Source organism: Terrapene carolina, unplaced genomic scaffold (genome assembly GCF_002925995.2).
Source record: "Terrapene carolina triunguis isolate 2854851 unplaced genomic scaffold, T_m_triunguis-2.0 Scaffold58, whole genome shotgun sequence".
NCBI lineage: Eukaryota > Metazoa > Chordata > Testudines > Emydidae > Terrapene > Terrapene triunguis.
Genome location: NW_020664409.1, coordinates 82545213 through 82568692, shown reverse-complemented (window position 1 = coordinate 82568692; position 23480 = coordinate 82545213). Strand labels below are relative to the sequence as shown.

General features: G+C 43.6%; 1 protein-coding gene across 1 annotated transcript in view; it reads right to left on the bottom strand.

The window, feature by feature from the left end:
- OXR1 (oxidation resistance 1) overlaps window positions 1–23480 on the bottom strand; it is a 250858-nt gene that overhangs the window by 59568 nt on the left and 167810 nt on the right. The window contains exons 7-9 of the mRNA XM_026663861.1: window positions 19437–20221; window positions 5616–5790; window positions 3353–3512 (exon numbers count right to left, since the gene is read on the bottom strand). Of these exons, the coding sequence (XP_026519646.1) occupies window positions 3353–3512; window positions 5616–5790; window positions 19437–20221 (1120 nt within the window). The remainder of the gene's footprint in view (window positions 1–3352; window positions 3513–5615; window positions 5791–19436; window positions 20222–23480) is intronic.

Below are 23480 nucleotides of genomic sequence, written 5' to 3'. Positions count from 1 at the left end.
ATAACAGAAGTATTGGAGCATAAGCTTTCGTGGGTGAATGCCCACTTGCGTCTGATGAAGTGGGCATTCACCCACGAAAGCTTATGCTCCAATACTTCTGTTATTCTTAAAGGTGCCACAGGACCCTCTGTTGCTTTTTACAGATTCAGACTAACATGGCTACCCCTCTGATACAAGATTATGGTAGAATTCAAGCTAACATTTATCCTCTGCAAGCTTCCTAGAGTCTTTGCAATCAGGCACAGAAGAAATCTGGAAGACACTGATTGAGGATCTTTTCCTGTTTTTATGGCACTATGATCCATGTTTTCACAGCTCCAGGTTATAGTAAACTCTTTCAGTCTTCAATACTCACTGCCTCAAAGAGGTTTTGACCAACACACAAGCATCACACCTAAGAGTAGCAAAGGCTAGTGCAAACACATGAACACCTATTTCATGAACTCAGCAGGCTCTCCGAAATCTATAATTTAGAGTCTATAAACCCATACACAGGTTAGAACATAGCTAACTCAGTCTCTCAGTCTCCACAGATACAACAGACCTGAAAAACACCCAGGTTTACATTGTGAACCACTGGGGGAGAAGGTGTTTTTAGTGGCAACTATGCAACTACTTGATCGAAGATATTAGACTCATGTCTAGTCTGACTGTGCTTAGATGCAAATGTAAGGCACCTTTTTAGAGAAAATCTCTATGCAGGAACACTTTTGTATCTATAAACGCCATCAAAAGCATGTGTGCCTATAAACATTGATACAAAAAATCCCCACTTCAATTCAAACTTCCCTTATTACTAAGAGTAATAGATTTATGGCATTATTGCAGCTCCCAAAAGTATGCTAGGCTCATCACAATACAGATAAAAACAATATCCCTGACCTGATGAACATGAAAACTACTTTTAAAATGTGATGATCCCTTCTCATGACAAGGCAGTAGTGAGGGGTGAGAAGGATGGGCAGACAATGTTAAGATAATGCATTTGTTCAGAACATGACACGGAAGCAGAGTTTTATTTCTTACCTAAGAAATATAAAAATTGTCATCGGGCATATTAGTCCTCTTTGAAAAGGGCATCAGTACAAACTCGGGACCTTTAAATTTGCATACGCAGCAGCCAGATGGGGGAGTTACAGTGCAGCACTTTGATGCATACTGCCTATTGGTGTTCCCCTTAGTCAGAACTGCAGGGCTGTGTAGACATGTCCTTGGTTTTTAATTTCCTGTAGGCTTCACAGAAATGGGCCTTAAGAATTAAGCCTTAAGACCCGAATGAATAAAAACTTTCTACACAGCTTTGCCACAGTGATAGGTGCAATAGACAGAAGTAATCCCAAACTAGTGAGAGTCCTAAACAGTAGATTCCTGTGCATCACAGACACACACTTGGGAGAAAACAGAGAAACAGATCCAAGATATCCCACACAGAGCTGACATTTTTTGAATGTCACCTGTCATCCTTTAATTGTGAATTGGTAGTGATGCTCAATACTACAACTGTTTGTAAAGTTAACTGATTTAAAAATGAATGGAACTAAGCACCACTACACTAGTAACTCAGTTTCTTATAAGCTAGTACAGTGTTTAATATTATACAGCTGAATTATTTCACTTAAAGAGTGTTTTAATGCTTTATACTGTGCAATATTGGATCAAAGCAATGATGTCAAATCTGAGATAGCATTCCTGATCTACCACAGGATCAGTGGTAGTTGCAGATATTGTACTTCACATTTTCTCCCCATTAGACTTTTTTTTTACTGAAACAGTACACTTTCTAAAGAGACAAGCTCATACTGTAGGTAGCTGGAAAAATTTCTTTGAGACTGATATAGAAGCTTCCCACACCCATTTCCTAATCCTATCCACATTCTTTGCTTACAACGTTTTTCTTTTGAAAGGAAATGAGGTATATTGGAAATTTTATCCAATCCAAGACAAAAACACTGTATATTAAACACTTTTCAATCTGGGCCCCAATTTTCAAGGTACAATTTGGAACTTTCAGTCTATTACTCACATATGCTTTTTTCTTGCAATTTGTTACTAGCACAATACTAGGACACCAATATATCCTTGTAACAGAGGTACAGGTTTGAAAATAAGAGTCTGATGTTATGCAGCATATGCATGTATGAAGCTAAGCTAAAGTTCTGAACGTAGCAATGGAATCCTACAGGCAAGACCTATTATGCTGCAGAAGCAGTGGTTTGTAGTTTGCTTCTGATAAAATTATGGATCTCAGTGTTCTCATTTATAATCCTTAATTTCAGAAATTTAAAAACAAACAGGATAAAAAGTTCTTAGAGAAGAAAACTGGTATCCACATTAAGTCTAAAGTGAATCTAACTTTTTAAAAACGTGTCTAAGTATTTAGAATTAAAAAGGGCATTATAAAAAAAATTAAGATGGATTTTTGGCACTCCAATAAACAACAATAAAATACAGCAAATCCTGATGCAAGATTGATAGTGAATTTGTAATTGTCACACAGACTCAAATTAAGTGATGCTGATGGATACTTCTATAATATACATTTGCTTCAAATGACAATATTGAACTCTTGTACAATAATTTGCTATGACACTTCAATTTTAGACTGAAACTACTGACTGCACACGAAAATTACAAGCGACTTTTCTCCATATGCACACTTAAGAAACATACAAATAATATGTTAACTGTTGCACATGTAAGATGTGTCCATAGACACACAATGTACACTGATGCACATGGGAGTAATACGTTTATTACAAAGAAGCATATATGCATTCCAATAGTAATACATTGGATTAATATTTTAATATTAAAACAAACATGTTATTAAATCTAAAAAAGTAGGTTTTCCCAGTTAAGCCAACAAAAACTCCCTACAATTTATAAAGGGTCCTCTGTACATGCACGTGCACCTAATACATACCGAAACAGTCTACTCTGGTATAGTTTCCTTAAACAATAGTAAGCCTTCTTATCAAAAAGATGGATTTTGTACAAAGGTAGTACCTTCTGCTCTATTTACAACTCTTTCAAATTTTTTTTTTTTGGAGAGTCTCCTACTGTGTATTCCAAAATACAGCTTGCTGAATGGAAAAAAAAGGGCAGGTTCGTAATTGGTGAAATGTTGCCCAAACTGTAACGCATTGGTAAAGTGTTAGGGTGGCACAAATTAAAAAGTACACAACTGAATAATTCTCGTTAATGAATTGACAAAATATATAAAGTACTTCATATATTTAATACATGTTTTCAACTTATTTAAGTCATCTTTCCTTGTACCAAAAATATAATTCAATACATTTAATATTATTGAAAAATTAAGAAAAGATCCCCTGACAATGCTTTTCCTTACCTCCCACTCTCTAGAAGCAGCTTCATTAGTGCAATCACCAGTTTCAGGTTCTTCATTCTTCTTTACCACTATAAACCCAGGCTCTCTAATAGACTCCCCAGTATCCTCTGAATACATTTCTGGGCTCCACTGAATAAAGAAGGCATACAAGTGTCCTGTCCTGAAAAACAAAATCAAGTAATGACACAAATTAAAACAAAATGTATTAGTTGTTGACTTTATCAAGGATTGCACATGCATGTAAAAAAACCCCACAACTTCCTTGTGCTTTACCACTATCTGAGATTATAGAAACAAAGATGGTTGAGAATCTGTTAATTATGTTATTGTTTACTTTTGGTATTTCACTAAACTTGGACAGTGAAAATAGACCAGCTTTAATTTGTCAGCTTTACTTTTTCCATTCTTATACAGTAGTACAATAATACTGTTTGAGTTCTCATTCTAAGAGTTTTTATATAGTACCAACCACTGAAATATCCAATCTCTAAAAATACAAAAGGACTGCTTAAACAGACTCACAGGAGGTTTAAACCAAATATGAATAAAAAGGTTTGCATCTCTCTTGCCTCATTCTGCCCCAAATAAAACCTACACTTTGAGCTTAAACCACTTCTGAGTGTTTTCATATTCTACTTAGCATTACTAGTTGGCACAAAGAACGAAAGCAGAAGTTGTGCATAGAACAAGATCCCGAAATACAGACAGAATAGTCTAGTAGTAGTAGTTCATTAAGTGGCAAATCCTATTCTCTTTTCTATAGGCCTTACAGAAACAGTGGAGTGTTTTCACAGTTTGGGAGGGCATGATCCCAGAAGACTGCACAAGAAGTTACTATTCCCCACGTGCTACAGAACTGTGTTCTATGAGGGTTCCCTGTGCACTGACTGAGGGAAATTTGGGGGATAGTACCAGTGGCTTTGCAATACCACAACTTCAATGATACTTCACCACTATGGACAGAAACATAACAGCCTTGAAGATTATAGCAGCCTTGAGGCTTTATGGTGTGGAATGGGATCCTCCCTCTCCTCTTCCTGGGGGACCTCCCTTGTGGCTATCTTATGTACTGTAAGTCAGCACAAAGAACAAGATTAGGCCCAAAAGAGATGAAAGTGTGTATCAGAAGTGTATTTAATTTATTCTCCTTAAAAGGAACCCTGCCCAAACTGATACTAGATGATCAGAAATCACACTTGCTGCATACCAGCAAGTTCTTATAAGATTCCAACTACGTCTTCCTTGTAACTGTTTCCGAGATCAAAAGCCACTAAACAGTGCTCAGTTTAAACTTTAAGTTAACCTTTTATTCTAAATGAATTTTAGTGCTTTTGAAAAGATGTTCAATAGACAACACAAGAGACTGAACTTCCACTTTGAACAAGGCAGAATAGGTCATGACAATGAAAGCTTCCTCAAATAATCCTACCTGCCTATGCATGGGAGCAGTGTCAGTGCCATGTCAGTTCAAAATAACTGGTGTCTCAAGATTGCTAGCTAATAAATGCCAATGAATAACTGGCAACAATTGTAAGAAACTAGTATTTAAAATAGAAAGTTATTCACTTTGTCTACAAGAAGCTTACTTAAGCCTCCAACATTTAACATCCTTCCCCACTATAAGGTGCTAGTGCCAAATACACATCAAGCACTACATTAACAATAACCTGCTCCTTGATCCCATATCTCTCGCACAACAGGATGGAGATGAGTCCATCTGAATTCCTCTCCATCCTGATATATGCCATGACAGCCAGCCACTTGGCCTACCAAGGATGCAGTCTTTAAAGTTAGCTAGTAGCACAGTTTGGTTAATTAAAACAGGTGCCAAGTAGAAAGAACAGGGCATGCCAGCATTATTACAAGGTACACAGAACTAAAACCCTTCTCCTCACATTAGCAAAACTCCTGCACCTACCCTGGCTAATCCTGTGTCCCCACACTATGGAGATGCAATGGTTAATAGCTTCAAGTAGCAGTGGATCCACACGGTCCATCTACTCCTCCCCTTGCCCACCCAGCATATAGTTGTATTTCCACATGCACAAGCTTTCCAATTTCTTACCTGATTTGAGTAGAACCATGTTGTTGTTCTGCATCTGACACTCTCCACAGCTGTGGAAGAAGGGCAAGATTTGCCTCTTGTGTTATTACAAGGAAGGTATAATTACTTATACATGATTATGAGAAGCGTAGAGGAAGGTAAGTTAGATTATAATGATGCCGGGGAAAATATTTATCTGACAACCTAATTACTCTTTACCTTTCATGTGGAACAGCAAACCAGTATTCGTGTTTCTTATCTCGCTGTGCATACTGCTGCATTAATGCACTTGCTTGTGACACAAATGTTTTTCTCATAGGTTTTCCAACTCTGAGACACAAGAATTTGTGAAATCGATGTCTTCTCTTCTCCTTCATAGGAGCAGAACCTATCACTGATAAAGGGGAAAAAAAGCAGGTAGTTCTGTCAAGTTCTACTCCACAAGCTGAACCATACAATTAACCAACTACATATTAAGATGATTGATCCAATGCAGCCTGTATTAGCTGCAAATACTTTTCTTTCATTATAAAGATTTGCTACCATTCAGCATATTTAAGCTCACTTATACACACGGAACAATAAAATCTACAAATAAGACACAGATTTGACTACTCCTAACTTCTCTTCCCCCCCCCCCCCATCCTTCCCACAGTACATACTGAAATTTCAGTTATGTTTGAAAATGCATTGTAATGGGGGGGGGGAGGGGAAGAGAGGGAATGACTCACCTCATGAGGGCTTCCTAGGAGCTGGGTGTGATACCGCAATCTTTTTCCTGCTCTGGCGCCCACTGTAGGTTGCCAACCTCACTATATAGGTCTTCAGTAGCTTGGCCCGCCAGCCAAGTCACAGTCAAAAACGAACCCTTCTGGGGTAGTTAAGAATTCATACTATATGCCCTCCAGGGTCTTCAGCCCAGTCTCTGGGCCCTTTAAGTTCAGCCCTTTGCTTGGCCCCGTCACTAGTGGCTGGTGGGGGAACCCAGGCCTGCTCACCACTCTGGGTTCAAACCCAAGGACTTTATAAACAGCAGCCATGCACTGCTTCCTTTAATTAGTTACTGCTGTTTCCCTGGGCCTCCTCCCACCTGGCCCCTTCACCTTCACCCATTACCTTATGGTTAAAGTTATTAGGTCCTCTCTCCCAGGGCCAGTAAATGCAGCCAGTCAAGCCCCTTTGACCAGAGAGGAGCACCCTTCCTCGCCCCTCTGGTCCCAGTCAGGTACTGCCCTACTAAGCCCCTGAAGCTCCTTTAATCTGCGCCTGCTGGGCTCTGATTGGCTATTTCCACAAGACCTCTCTAGGCAGGCCTGGAAGACCAACCTTCGCTGCTCCTTCCTAGGCAGGGTGTAGTAGGACTGGGTGGCCTCCATCAAGGGGGTCACGAAGGGCCAGGTACACCCATCACATGCATCAAAGAGACATATTTTACCTGTAGCCTGAGATTGGATTTCTCTCCCCTCCACCTCACCCCCTTTTTAAAAAAATCCATTTTCCCAATTTACAAAATGTGACCAGATAGCAATAAAGTGACAATGTTTTTCCACTGTATATTCTTTCACAAGAGAAAAGATTAATGTATATATTTAGACCTATATCAGTCTTATGTACTGAATGTAAGTGTATTAGTTACTTTTCATTTCAAGAAACCAATTTCTGCATTCAATGCAGAATTAAGATTTATTTACATTTCTAAAATTTGCTTCATGTTTATCAAATATTTTAGAATTATAAAACATACAGGATGAAGTAGCTGTATATTTTGCTGTAGTATTTCTAATGAACTAATGGAACTGTTAGGTTCCTAAACACTGGATAAGTGATTAGGTATAAATTGCCAAGTTTAGCTAAAGGGATAGTGAACAAACCAAAATATACAGCCTCTGAGACAGACTAAATCCCCAAATCCCACACTTCAAGTTGATTCAGAAGGAAGCCTTTAAAATGCAAAAAGAACACAGTCAAGTTAGGAAAACAAAATAAAATAAAAAACAAACAAACAAACAAATGAAAAACACTAGGGTCCTGATCCTAAACTGTGGTCAATAACTCAGGAGGTGCAGGTGTGTGCAGAGGGTGGCAAGTCATTCAAGCACTAACCTGTATTTCTATGTAAATTAACGATCTCTGAAAGCTCTAAATTACTCTGGCTGCCAAAAACCCTAAGCGAGTGTCCAGACAGCAAGCATAATGGAGCCCAGACCATGCCTCATTTCTAGGGATCCTAGAAATCAGCTTGCCATGGGGGAAAAAAAAATGCAGAATTTGCGTTTTTATAGAGAATCTTTAGTTTTTACATTTTGTGAAAAAATAAAAACATTAACTATTAACTAAATCTTACTGGCAGTAACAGTGTCACTTATTCAATGCGCACAACCACCCCTTCTTGCAGTTGATTGCGCTTTAAATTTACAGTAGAATCCCGTTTATCTGATCTATGTAAGACCAGGGCCAGATCGGATAATCAAAAATTGGGATAATCAGGAGAATTGGCAAAGAGCTTTCTATCCCTTATTTTAAGATGGGGGGGACTATACGTCCATGTTGTTGCAACATTTGGATTATGGTCTAATATACCTGAGTGGACCACTCCTCGGACGGGTTCTGACTAGATCATCATACCGGAAAAGATACATCTGTATTCACTTCTGCCTGACAAGAGCCACCAAATAGACAAGGACTTTCATGACTGCTTTAGGTTCAGATGACAATGTGAGAAGCAGCACTTTGTACTGAAAGTGATTGGTGCCATGAGCGAATCACAGAAATTTCCTGTGCACTTAATGGGTGACCTGGCACATGAAAGCAGTCTTCTTTCAAGATGATTGATGTAAGGTAATCCGGTAATCCCCCTGGCAAAACTGACTTCAAGGTTTCCATCTTGAATCTAGTCCTCCTTATGAACTTGGTCAGATGTTTTAAGTCCAACGCGCCTCTATCATCCCCAGATTCCTTGGGTACCAGAACAAGATTGAATACAACCAGGAGAATATCTCATAGCAAGACTCTTGTGCTGATTCGCAAAAGATTATTTATGGATTATTCCTCTCTCTTTTGGGGATTTGAGGATAGTGGAGAAGGGAGAAAATGATGATTCAGAAACTGAAAAATTCTATTATGTACTCTTGTTGAACCACATCCAGGATTTATCTGTCTGAGGATGAGGGGCATTGGTCCTTTAATTTTAATAAATCTCCTCCCCAGGTGTTGCTCATCAGACTTCTTGGGACTACAGATAGAGGTAGTTTCTAGTACTGGAATCTGCCTTGCAGAAGACTGTTAGCTCCCCTTTCTGGGCTTAGATTGCTCCTGTCTCCCCTTCCACATTTAGAGGAGCAGCAGAAAAAAGATACATAGGATCATAGTAACATCCACTATTCTTTTCCACAGATTTGGAATCACAGGTTCTGTAAGCACGTTTTAAATTTGTTTATTTATCTGAGGACTTTATCACTACTTTGTTTAAAACTCCCCGAATAATAACCAACCCCCTGAATATTTCCAAAGTGCTAATGTGAGCCAGGCAGTGCTACAAAAGAGCCATGTTGTCTCACTGAATCCTAGGGTAAGGAAGACAGGCTTCCATATGGATGACTCAGATCTTATTAACACATGCAAAGTAAATTAGTCGGAAATAACTGGTGGGCCAAGAAACACTTTATTACCTGCTTGTTCCTCCATGTCTGGGCTGCTCTCCCGTGCTGGTTGTAGTGGGCATGGGTAACCCACATTGAGCAGTGTTACAAAACCTAAACTTAATTTTCCCAATACTAATTTCTCCCTACTGTTACTTACACCTTTTTGTCAACTGTTTGTAATGGGCCACTCTCACCACTTCAAAAGTTATTTTTCCTCCCTTGGTATCCTGCTGTTAATTGATTTATCTTGTTAGACTGACCTCACACTTGGTAAAGCAACCCCCATCCTTTCATGCATTTATATCTGCTCCTGTATTTTTCACTTCCTGCATCTGATGAAGTGGGTTCTAGCCCACGAAAGCTTATGCCCAAATAATTTTGTTAGTCTCTAAGGTGCCACAAGGACTTCTTGTTGTTTTTGCTGATACAGACTAACATGGCTACCAATCTGAAACCCATTACCCGGACAGTTGTGGCATTACTGACTTACTTTTCAGAGTGGATAAAATGACTGTAAGGGGACACTCAGCTGCTTCCTGGGGCTCACAAGAAGACAGCGTCTGAGGTGAAGGCACTTTTCATACCAAACTCAGGAGCTCTCTAGCCCAAGTGGGAATTTCTTCTTTAAGGGGAATTTCTCCCTCTTCCCCCCTTGCAAAATTCCTAACTTCCCCTGGGGCTAAGGGAAGGAGACCAAATCCTTCTCCGTGGATCTGGTGTCCGATGCATCGGACCTGGGCTGGGGACTCCATGTGGGGAATTTGCAGACCCAAGGCCTGTGGTCTCTGCAAGACCTGACCCTTCACATAAACGTCAAGGAACTCAGGGTGGTGTGGCTGGCGTGTATGGCCTTCCGCTTGCACCTGAAGGGCAAGGTAGTCAGGGTTCTCATGGACAACACGGCCTCGATGTTCTATATCAACAGGCAAGGCGGGGCCCGATCCTCCGCCCTCTGCCACAAAGCCCTCAGCCTGTGGAACTTCTGTATAGCCCACGACATCCACCTAAAAGCCTTTCACCTATCGGGTGCCTGGAAGGTGAGGGCGGATCGCTTGAGCAGGGACTTTTCCTCTCAGCACGAGTGGTCCTACACCCTACTCCTGGGCGGCCTCGTATTTCAGGAGGGCGGCCTGGGCGGGAGCCTGCTGTGGCTTAAACTTGGGTTTTGCCGGGGCAGGGACATAGAGGTCCAGGGTCTGGAGGGTTGTGCGGGAGTCTTTCATGCCGTGCAGCCTTGTGTCCGTTTCCTCCGCAAACGGCGCCTTTCCGGCAAAAGGGAGATCTTGCATTGACGACTGCGCTTCGCTGGATAGCCCAGAGAGCAGAAGCCAGGACGCCCATCTCATGGACCCAGCCGAGGCCATGGACAGTGTGGCCACGTCCGCTGCATCTGAAGCGGCCTGCAGAGATGCCCTTGCGGCGCCTGCCCCTTCCTCCACGAGCACCTTAAACTCCTTTCTATCGTGCTCCTGGGAGTCCTCGACCTTGGGGAGGGATCCCCAGAGATTAAACTCGTAGCGACCCAGGAGAGCCTGATGGTTTGCTACTCTCAGCTGGAAGCTTGACAACGAATAAATTTTTCTCTCGGAAGCATCCAGATACTCATGCCCCTTAGTGGGTACAAAGTACTTGCGCTCCGCCTTTTTAGAGACGGGAGCCAACGAGGTTGGTGTTTGTCACAGGGCATTTGAAATTTTCGCCACCCCTTCATGGAGCGGCAAGGCCACCCTGCCCGGTGCCGAGGGGGACAGCACATTGAACAGGGAGTCTGAGGGCTCTTCCATTTCCTCAGCCTGGAGATGGAAGCTCGCTGCCACCCTTTTTAGTAAGTCTTGATGGGCCCGGTAGTCCTCCTGCGGGACGGAGCCGCAATGAGCTCCTCAGCAATCGACGCCCAGAGCTATGGTGTCTTGGCGGAGACTTTCAGCAGGATTCCAAGTGGGAACGGCGTTGACGGTCATGCCGCAACCGCTCGCAGTACCACCTTCGAGACGAGGACCATTGGCGACATCCACCACAGTCCCATCTGTCCTTGCTCCGTGAAGACTAGCAGTGCCGGGAGTCCCGATCAGATGTCACCCATCCAGACAGTCTGGCTGGCGTCGAGGACGATCCACAAGGACTGGGCCCTGAACGGTCACTGGGCGGTGAGCGGTGTCGGGAACATTCTCTTGACCGAGACCGGTACTGGGCCAGCGGTGACTGTGGCGATCCCAGCGGCAGCTTGCCTCTGGAGCGTGGGGCCAACATCGGCAGCGCTACCGGCACCAGCATGACATCCTTAGCCGCCTGGAGGGCTTTGGGCATAGATGGCATCCGGACATCCAGAGAGGTCTGCTCCGAAGGGGCCAGGCTACTCTGCTCCGCATGAGTCAGAGGCCTACGGCCCAATGGGGACCAAGGACTACCCGACACGGGTCTAGTCTCTGTCCCCGACTTCCCTTGGTGCCGTTGCAAAGACGGAGTCTTTCCGGTCCTCTTGGCATGCCCCGTGGAAGGGGAGCAGTGCTGACTAGTCAAAGGTACCAGAGGGTCTCCGTGCACTGACGCCGCAGTGCCGGGTACCAGATCGGAGCAGTGTGCCGGGGTCGGGGCCAGCTCCGACTACATCAGGATGGCCCGGAGTCTAATGTCCCTTTCTTTTTTAGTCTGGGGCTTGAACAACTTGCAGATCTTACACCTTTCGCTGATATGGGTTTCTCCCAAGCAGCGCAGACAGTCTGTGTGCGGGTCACTCCTTGGCATAGAACGGCTACAGGAGCCACATGACTTAAGCTTCTGGCACCGGTGCACGTGGTGAGCATGCACACCTACTGTGGAATACACATGAGCAATCACTCAAAGAACACCACTTCCCTATTCACCTACTCCATATCGTCATGATTTTATAGACCTCTATCCTAACCCTGACCTTAGTCGCCTCTTTTCTAAGTTGACCAGTCCCAGTTTTTTTTAATCTCTCCTCATATAAAAGCAGTTCCATACCCTTAATCATTTTTATTGCCATTCTCTGTATCTTTCCCAATTCGAATATATCTTTTTTGAGATGAGACCAGTCCTGTACGCAATATTCAAGGTGTGGGGATACTGATGGATTTATATAAAGTCATTATAATATTTTCTTATTATCTATCCCCTTCCTAGTGGATTCCTAACATCGTTAGCTTTTTTGACTGCCACTGCACAGTCAACAGATGTTTTCAGGGACCTACTCACGATGACTTCAAGATCTTTCTAATTTAGACACCATCATTTTGTACGTATAGTTGGGATTATGTTTTCCAGTGTTCATTACTTTGCACTTAACACTGAATTTCATTTTTTGCCCCGTCACCCAATTTTGTGAGATCCCTTTGTAACTCTTCGCAGTCAGCTTTGTACTTAACTATCTTCAGCAATTTAGTATAGTCTTCAAAGCTTTTGACACCTGTGTTCACCCCTTTTTTCAGATCATTTATGAAAATGTATAACATGACACTAACAGTTTTGTTAGTCTATTTTTCTGCAAGCATTTTTATGCAAACTGAACTGTACTTTCACAATGTCATTAAATATGTGATGTCCTTTCAAAAGGCTCTGAATAGTGCCTATTGGAATAATGGGACTATTAGTAACAATATTAAGCTGTGGGGATGGGAGCCATGGGAATACTTTCCCCTATGATCTTACTCAAGATACAATCCAAAATTGCCAAGCCCAGCTAGAGGACACATTGTGTAATATAACACTTCCCATAGCAATTTAGGGTATTAAAGTCAAACTTATTACCACAGAATGATGCAACAATTATATGGGTTGGCCTTTCAAAATGCAGTTACTTCTGTAACTGGATCGAACGGCTAGCCACACCAAATGTTGAAATATAAAATGAAGTCCAGCCAGCCCAAAAATATATTGTAATTAAACATATTGGTACTTTTAATGATATACGGGGGACTGGCTTGAATGTGAACATTCTTTCAGAGTTTATGTTTCATATAAGTACTATCGTGGGTTTTTTAAAAACCAGATACATAGTGCATGGTTTAAAGTATCGGTTCATCTCCATTAGTGCATCATAAAATGACGAGACAATTAAAAAACCAAAACCACAAAACATGAAAGATTGTATTTAGAAATAATGCCAAATATTCAGAGATTTTACATTCTTGACAAACTGCAAGTTTTGATCTGAGTTACAATCAAAGACTGTTGCAGTAATTTGCAACTAAAACCACACAGAAAAAACGGTTACCTACCTTTTTGTAATTGTTTTTCGAGATGTGCTGCTCATGTCCATTCCATTCTAGGTGTGTGCGCAATCTAAGGAGATTTTTGCCTTAGCGGTATCCGTAGGGTCGGCTGTGGTGCCTTGAGTGCTGTGCTCATGCATCAGTGTATCAGGCACCGCTGGCCCTACGCCCTCTCAGTTCCTTCTTGCCGGCAACTCCGACAGAGGGGCAGGAGGACAGGTAATGGAATGGACATGAGCAACACCTCTCAAACAACAGTAGTTACGAAAAGGTAGGCAACCGTTTTTTCTTCGAGTGCTTGCTCTGTCAATTCCATTCTAGGTTTACTCGGAGTTCACGGTCGTGCAGCTTGCACCACTGCTCTACCAAAGCCAGCGTTGTCTCGAGCTTGGCGGGTAAGTGCTTAATGAAATGTGACTGTGTGGACAGAAGACCAGGTAGCGACCCTACAGATCTCCTTGATTGGAACCTGCGAAAGGAAGGCCACTAATGATGCCCTAGATAAGAGTGCTGTCACGATTGCTGGCGGAGGCACGTTTGCCAGCTCATAACAGTAACGTATGCAGGCAGCGATCCAGGACGAAAACCTTTGAGCAGACACTGGGCGACCCTTCATTCTGTCTGCCACTGCAACGAACAGCTGCATCAACTTACGGAATGGCTCTGTCCTGTCAATGCAGAAGGCCAGTGCCCTCCTGACGTCCAAGGCGCGCAACATGCATTGCTCTTCCGATTTAGGAGGCTTCGGGAAAAAGCCATTAAGTATGTGTCCTGGCCGGTATGAAACTGGGAAACCTTGGGTAGAAACACCGGTTGCGGACGCAGCTGGACCTTATCCTTGTAGAATACTGTATAGGGCGGTTCTGAAGTAAGCGCCCTGATCTTGGACACCCTGTGGGCCAACAATATCGCAACCAGAAACAAAACCTTCCAGGAGAAAAGCAGGAGAGATCAGGAAGCAGAGGCTCAAAGGGAGGCCCCAGGAGTCTTGACAGCACGAGATTCAGGTCCCAGGGAGGGACGGGATTCCGGAGATGTGGGTAGAGACGCTCCAGACCTTTCAAAAACCGGGCCATCGTGTCGTGAACGAAGACTGAATTGCCAAGGAACGGAGGGTGGAAAGCCGAAATAGTGGCCAGGTGGACCCTGATTGATGACAGGGACAAACCTTGGAGATTGAGGTGCAGAAGATAATCCAAGATCTCCTGCAGAGGCCTGCTCGGCCAGGATACATCATTCTGAGCCCCAGCACGTGAACCTTTTCCATTTGGCCAGGTAAGTTGCTCTGGTGGAGGGTTTCCTGCTACCCAACAAGACCTGCTGAACCCGGGCCGAGCATTCCCTTTTGTCCGCATTTAGTCATGCTGTCAAGTGTAGTGCCCCCAGGTTCGGGTGCAGAACGCTGCCGTGGTTCTGGGACAGCAGATCCGACCAAAGGGGCAGCTGCAGCGGGGCGGCTACCGAAAGGTCCAGCAGTGTGCCGAACCAGTGCTGGTGAGGCCACATGAGGGCTATTAAGTACAGTGTTTCTCATATGTGGCCACCAGGGCCTTTTCTTGTGGCCACAGCCTCCTGGAGTATGATGGGGGTGGGAGGGCGCAAAGAAGTGGCCCATCTCAAACAGCTGTCAGCAGTGGTTGGGCCCTGCCCCCCTCTGGAAACACAAACGCTGAGGAGCAGGCAGCTGGTGAATTCTCCACTTTCTCTGGGGGTAGGGGCGGCAGGCTTCGGCCATGGGGCTCTGGCTCTGTCCACGCTGTGGCAGGCTCTGGCTCCAGGCTCACCACCCCCTACCCGCCCCGCGCATTGTCCCTGGGCCCCACTGCTTCCCTGCCCACCTCCCCATCCAGTGCTTAATTTGTCCCAGGGCGTTCCAGGGCTGAGTAAGTCTGCTGTGAAAAGTGATATTAACAAAGATACAAATATCGCTTCCCAGCAGAAGACTTACCAGCTAGCAAGTCTTAGGGGAAAAAAGCGTAACCAAAAAAGAAAAACAAAAAAGAAAACATGCAAAGCACCTTATTTGTGTTTCTATTCTATTTATGTCCAGTAAATAGAGACAACTATCAATTTTTATTACTGAGTCTGAAAAAACCCTACATAAATAAATATGCACATATACATGTCCAAATCATTGTATTTGTTTTTCCTTAAGTAAATTAAATATTTTAGGAAAAATTGTCAGCATGGCCATCAGCCAGAGTTGGTGGCCACACTCTGAGAGCACCAAAAAAATCCGTTGAGAGAACCCCTGCTCCCTGTCCTGTTTGATCTTTACGAGGACCCTGTGAATCAACGGCACTGGCAAGAAGGCATACATCAGAGTCCCTGGGATAAGAAATGTGTCTGACAGGGAGGCCCAGTCCATCCCCAGGATCGAACAGAACATGTGGCATTTCCTGTTCTGCCTGAACACGAAAAGGTCCACCTGGGGAGTCCGCCACTTCTGGAAGATTGTACTGACCACCTCCTCGTGGCGGGACGAGAAGGTCCTGCTGAAGTGATCTGCTAATACACTCCTGGTCTTGGGCAGGTGCGTCGCTACCAGATGAACCACATGACACACACAAAAGTCCCAAAGGCGGAGAATAATAAGTGATGTAATAAATTGCAGCGGTATTGTCTGTCAGGACCTGCACCACCTTGCCCTTCAGGTGGGGGCAAGAAAGTCTGGCAGACCAGGCAAACCGTTCTGGGCTCCCTGACGTGGATATGGAGGGCCAGATCGTCCCGCAACCAGCGGCCCTGCGTGCTGAGCTTGCCCAGGTGGGCTCCCCAGCTCAAGTCCGAAGCATAAGAGACCAGGGTCAGTGACGGGGCCGGGGCCACAAAGGAACTTCCTCCAGCACCGACCCGGGGTCCAACCACCAATCTAGGGACAACCGGATGTGATCTGGCACCCTGACTACCTGGTCTAGGTCGTGCCTGTTGGGGATGTAGACCGACGCGAGCCATGCTTGCAGAGACTGGAGATGGAGCCAGGCACGACTGCCCACATATGTACATGCAGCCATGTGGCCCAACAACTGCAGGCAGATGTGAGCCGTGGTGAGCGGGTGGTTTTTCACATAGGAGATCAGGTCCGACATGGCAGAGAATTTCAGGGAATAGTCCCAAGATACTATCTCTAACACCCAGCGGCTCAAGGTGACCCGTGACCAGGCCGAATGGTAGGGACGAAGAGGGTCAAGGAAAGAACAAGGTGGATCCGGGGAGTTGACTGGGTCATCGCTCTGGAGAACGCCTTCAAAATGAGTGCTTCTGGCCCCCAGGATGCTTTGCCGAGCCGGAGGAGGAGGGGCAGCAACAACTAAAGCTTGTCTTTCTACCCTTTCTAGACCCCTATCTAGGTTGCCAAGACCATGGTGGCGAGGGCAGCTGGAACTGCTTCCTCGCAGACTGCGGTATATGCAGACCGAGTGAGCAAAAGGGTGACACGAGTATTCTTCAACCCATGCAGCCTCGCATCTGTCTGCTCTGCAAAGAGTCCATTCCCCTCAAATGGGAGGTCCTGGATTGAGGTCTGCATTTCTTGGGACAGGTCAGCAGTCTGAAGTCAGGAGCTGCGCCTCATGACCACCACCGATGTGACCCTAGCCGCCGAGTCAGTCCCAACCCACGCCATTTGAAGAGAGCACCTCGCTGCTGCGATACCCTCCTCCACCAGGGTGCCGAATTCCTGGGCCAAATCTTGGGAGAGGGATTCCTTGAATTTACAGAGGGAGTCCCATAAGTTAAAATTGTACCTGCCCAAGAGAGCCTGGTGGTTTACCACCCAGAACTGCAGGCTGGCTGTCAAAAAAATTTTCCTCCCAAAAAGGTCCAGTCTTTTGGCCTCTTCATTTTTGGGGGTTGAACTGGGTGGCCTTGCTTGTCCTTCTCATTGGCTGCAGAGATGACCAGTAAGTCTGGAAGTGGGTGGGAATGTAGGTACTCAAACCCTTTGGAGATCTGTGGCACCGAGTTGAAGAGCGGTGCCTCGGCTCAGGAGCTCGGCGGCACTCAACTGCCCGTGGAGGGTCTTGGCAGCTGGCTTGCCCTCGTAGGAAGCCTTTGCTGCTTTCTGCGGTACACGCGGTGCCGGCAGTGCTGGTAGAGGCCTCTGCTCTCTAGGCGCTGGGAGAGCCTGGGAAGTCGTCAATCCCACCACAAGTCTGGGTCCCCTACCGCTCCCAGGAGTCGGCGGTGGATCCTTTGGGGGGCTAAGAGCCCCGACTGGGGAGGTACATCCATGTGGCTCCAGTGTGGGTGGGGCGGCCCAAACTGGGTCCTTTGCCCGGTACCCCATAGCCTGGTGTTAGGGAGTCGTGCTTCTTGGTCTTCTTCCTGGGCACCAGTGCCGCGGGTGCGCTATGCACAGAGGCTGAAATACTAGGGGTAGAGTCTGGCTGGGATGACTCAGAAGCCGGTCAGAGGGCAGGCTCCCTGAGGAGAGCCCTCAAACAGATATCACAGTCTTTCTGGGTCCTGGGTTGAAAGTCTTTAGAGATAGGACACTTGTCCTTCACGTGTGATTCCTCCAAGCACCTGAGGCAACTGCTGTGAGGGTCCCTAACAGGCATAGGCCTGTTGTAATCCGAGCAGGGCTTAAACCCCGAAGACCCAGGTATGCGCCGCCTGGGGTGAAGTCCCCAATGGGACTCTAACTTCTAACTACCCTTCACAGCCATTTAACACCAACTACTATAAACAAACTAATTACAAGGCCCTAAGGCTAGAAGTCAGAAGAGACGAAACCACTAACCCTTGCTATGCAAGGAAAGATGCTCTGACTACCTACCATGGGCGGTAAGAAGGAACACAGGGCATAGGGCTGGTGGCACCTGATATACAGACACATGAGTGTGGCACTCAAGAGGGTGCCGCAGCTGACCCTATGGATACTGCTAAGGCAAAAATCATCGATGACTGCACACGTGGGCACGCGGACACCTAGAATGGAATTGACATGAGCAAGCACTTGAAGAACTGACCTTTTACAGGAATGAAGATGTGCAGAAAACTAAAAATTCATTTTCTACATCTGAGAATTAATTCTTTATTTGGCTCCTGTGCTGGGAAGGGCTTTTGTATGTTTAACCTTATTCTATTTCAGCATCAAGCATAAAGGAATGATAAAATATGAGTAAGGCCATGTCCACATTAGAGATCTTACATTGGCAACAGCTGTACCAATGCAGCTGCACCGCTGTAAGATCTCTCGTGTAGTCACTCTATGCTGACGCGAGAGAGCTCTCCCGTCAACATAATTAAAACACTCCTAACAAGCAGCAGTAGCTATGTTGGCAGGAGAAGCTCTCCTGCCGACACAGTGCTGTGCACACTACCACTTATGCCGGCAAAACTTATGTTGCTCAGGGATGTGCTTTCTCACACCCCAAGCAACATACATTTTGCCGACATAAATGGTAGTGTAGACATGGCCGAAGTGAAATGCAGAAAAAACATAACATTACATCAACATATATAAGATAGAGATTCAAGTCCCCAAAAGGTTATGAAATTCAAAAAGTTAGAGTTCTCATTTAACTCAGCCATATTGCGTATGTTCAGTACCAAGGGTGAAATTCATCCAACCATAGAGAGCCTTCCTGGGACCACGATTTAATCACTTAACCGACACACTAGGGATCACAATTTGTTTTGGGTTCTACATTGATCGATCAGCCACAGTCCTCATGATATCAGCTGATTTGATTCTTCATTAAGTTTAAACACAACTGGGAAGACCAGCTCTGAGACAGTGACTGGAAGAATGCAAATCCAAGTCTCCCATTCCCTCTATGCAATTCCTCCAATAGTTACCCTTCTCCTTGGTAAAGGGTCCAGAAAATTTGCTTCTAAGTAGTATGAATTACATTCTGTCATCGAGCCAGGGAGAAATTTCAGTATGCACATACAGGCACATGAAGTTTTCCTAAGAATGATCTACAATAGTTAGTAAATGCATTGAAAGTTTACAGAGAAGTGGGTTGTAGCCCACGAAAGCTTATGCTCTAATAAATTTGTTAGTCTCTAAGGTGCCACAAGTACTCCTGTTCTTTTTATTGAAAGTTTAGTACTTTTAAAAGAAGCAGCTTTTTTGTTGTGGTGATGGGGGGATAGGATAGTTGAAAAAAATTTGCATGTTTATTTTATTCTATAACCTTAGACCTTGACTCACTTACCTTCAGCTTGTCCATCTGCTGCAACCTCCATTTTGTGCTTAATTTCTTTTTGTGAATCTTGCTGCATGTTTTCTCTTTGCTGCTTAGTTTGTTGCATAGTATGAATCTTCCAGAGTTCACGAAGCTCTTCAACGTCTATGTCCGAATCTCGAGTTAATTCTTTCACTAGCTTTCCCTTGGTAATGGTCTCTTTTTTTTGAGAGTCTTTGATGTCTTCACAAAGTAGACATTCTTCCTTTATCTCACCCTCTCTTTTGTGTGTTTTCTCTAGTGTGGAATCCTGATCTATGACGTCTACATCTGTGCCACATTCTTTACTGGGTTGCATATCTTGCAAAGATTGTTCTGTAACTTTTTCCCCTACAGTGTCCTCTCCCTCCTGTATTGCCATTTCAACAGTTTCTGAACCCATAATATGGGTTACAAACCCACTGTCATTTACAGGCAAGTCAACACTGGATTTTAAGTCACTGGGAACATCAGTTGAGTCTGAAATTACTGTTAAACATTCTGCGCTAGTTTGATTTATCGTTTGGACAGATTCTGATGAGGCACCAGAAGATTTGTCTTGTCGAAGCTCATCTGAAGAAACAAGTTCCTCACATATTGGAGAGAGTTCCGATTCTGTGAACACATCCTCCGAAAGAGACTCCTCTGTGCTCCGAGGGGCAGTGCTGGCACTGTCATTCCCTGTATCCCGAACCCTTGAATCCATTTCATCTGTATTGCTTCTTGTAATTTTCTTGAAATGGCAGAGGTCCCTTACAGATAATGGTTCTACATCTCTGTTAAGCAAAGGAGAGTCCAAGTTATCACCACAAAGTGCCTTTTATTGAACTTTTTTCCCTAAAAGAAATTAGAGATATTAATGCTGAAATGGATCTTTGGAAGCTCATTTAGTCAGTCTTTTTGACAGATTCTAAGCCTGTTTACGATTATTGTAAAGGTCACTTACAATAAATTGTATTTGATTATTTTGTAATGCCAGGTCTACAACAGAATCTTTTGCCAGTTTAACAACATCAGTTGTTGCAGGTTTTTTGGGGAGGAGAAGGTGCGGGGGGCAACACTTATATACCAGCAAAGGCTCTAGTATAGACAGTTATACTGACATAGTGTGCTTTTGTCACTCAAGGAATAGTACACTAGTAGGATTTGCTAGTGTAGCCGATTTAGATCTGGCTCAGTACAAAAGGTAAATTACAGTAAGTATAAAGCTGACCTCTTATTCACTGAGTAAGACACCAACACTATGTATTACCAACCTGAACGTAGAGGTTTCAGAATAAACTAGCACAAGTGGCGCTAGGATATGGAGTACTGGGAGAAGATGGGGACAATAAGTATATATTTATTTGTATTTTTTGCAGTCAGAAGTAAACAAAACAAAGTTCTAGAAAGTGCCTTCTAGGAAGTCTGTGCTTTAAGTTCCAATCCTCTGGGGAAAGAAGAAAAAACTCACCTTCCATTTGAAAGACATCTTCAGTATATTTTATCCCACAATACATACATCTAATGAATTAAATTCCCAGTAAAATTAAGATTTCATTACCAGTGCATGTAACCTCTTCTTTAAGTATATATTGCGTAATTGCTAAGATAGTAGGTTGCAATTAAGTTTCAGCCTGCATTTCAGACTAAGGCCTCGTCTACTCTACCAGAGTAAGTTGACCTAAGTCACGCTATTCCAGCTACGTGAATAATGTAGCTGGAGTCTAAGTAGCTTAGGTCGACTTACTGCGGTGTCTAAAACATGCTGCGTTGACGGGAGATGCTCTTACCTTAACCCTCTCGTTCCAGTGGAATACCGGAGTTGACTGGAGAGTGCTCTGGAGTCGATTTAGCGGGTCTTCACTAGACCCGCTAAATCAACCCCCACTGCATCGATCACAGCAGCATCGATCCCTTAGACATGGCCTTAGAATGCTTAGGTAGTAAGCTATGAATTAAAGTGTGTTTGGATGGTAATGTCCTAAACTGACAATTTCCTCAATTTTTTAGTAACTGCACTGATAGGAAATGCATTTGAGCAATCTTAATGCTCAGTCACCAAAATCTGTATGGAATACAAATAATGCTAAATATATTCCTTGCAACTGTCAGCATATATCTGAGTTTAACTAAATCAAAAGATGCCACAAGCCTACACAAACTGACATGAGCTCTTTAGCTTTTGTGAATTTTAATTTCCTTACAAACAAGAAAGTTAGTGTAAGGTCTCAGATTTTTATTGTTGAAGTTTACAAAATTGAATGAGTTTTTGAAATGATGAGGAGGGGGAAAGTAATTCTTCAAATAGATAATCAGGAGAGAATCTGCAGAAGCAGAAATCATTAGAAATAGGAAAGCCAATCAGAAGCTATATTTAACCAAATTAAATAGTTTGCTAATCTAATTTAGCTACTGCTACCACAGCTCCAGATTAAGATTTTTTTAAATTTGGGTCTCATGCTGCTGCGACTTTATAAACATGACTCACTTTTTCAGGAGCCATAGCATAGTAGTGTTTGGATTGCCATTATAGTAATGGCGCTGCCAGAGATTTGGGTTCTATTTAGATGTTTACAACTAAGATGGCACCTGACACAAGCGTTTTACCGAAGGCAGGTGTGAATTTTTACATATTCCTTTTTTAATTCCACAAATTGTAAGGTGACAAAGCATATACACTATACAACATGAAAAGTGTTCTCTCTCCAGGAGTTGTGGATCTGAACGTAAATGCCTCTGAAGTCATCTTACTTTGTAAATGTGTAATTCTGAGCTCAGTCACTAGGAAAAACTAATGTAATAGTCAAAGAAAAAAAAAATCAGTTTTCCAGCTGCAGTATTTACATTTGGGAACCAGTAACAAAAGAACTGAGATTCCAGAGCCAATATCTGATAAATCTTCTCAAGCCTATACAGATGTTTCTTTTAAGGTACTTTTGCGATGTGTAGAGATTATTATTATACTGGCCTAATGAACATACTGGGAATATGTCCTATTAGTTTTATTGGGAGTTCTGTTAATCCACAATGCTATTCAATGACACTGCATTCAGGCTAAATGGCTAGTAAACCTGATAGGATTCCTCCAATTTCTTAAAATGAATAGGAAAATGACTGGATCATCACTCAGTTCTTTATGCCTTTCTGAGCTTCAGCTGCCTGATTCAGGGACTGCCTCCAGCTGTAAATACATCTAAAACACCGGGCACACCCATAGTACCAGGTATGCTATAAACAAACAAGTTTAAATTTTGAAATGTTGTAAAAACATGAGGCTGAAGAAAAACTAATATGACTTGGGTGTCAAGCACAGGAAGAAAAATGAAGTGCAACTCTGAATAATATTATGAAATAAAAGTCATTCCAGAGAAACCTGGAAGATAGCAATGCTTTGGAAAACTCAAAGTACAAAGATTCACATGTAGTCCGAAGTGATTTTGGGCAGCAAACAAAGCAGCATTGGGATGATAGTCCCCATCTAACTTGGCTCTGAAGAGACCAGACTGAAATACTGCATTCAGTTCTCAGCAATTCATTACGAGGCACTGAACCTCTCATCTATTTATCAAAGAAAAAAATAAAATGATTGAGGGGCTAGAGATATTAACTCACTAGGAAAAAATAAGAGTTAAATACATATAGCTTTCTCTAACTAGGGGTGGGATATGGACACAGTAGTACAAACAAACACTAAGAAGGGAAAGAAATTTTAACAGTGATATAAGGGGCTCTGAACTAGGAGTACTAGGATGAAACTGAAGCCAGACTTTCCTAAATATCAGGAAAGACTTCTCAACAAAGATCTACTGGGAGATTTCACAACTCTCCCTTCCTCCACCCCATTACGCAGCACAGTTAAATTTGCTATATAGAGACTGATAATTTTCATGAGATAGTTTGGGTAATTTTTATAGCTTCTTTACACCACCTCTATGTCATTACAAGCCCTATAATTCAGTTTGTCCAGAGGACACTGTTTCTGGTTGGCTTCCAAAGTCTTTTAGAGCCACAGAGAATGCAGCAGAGCTAGACAAGTCCATGTCAACGAACCAG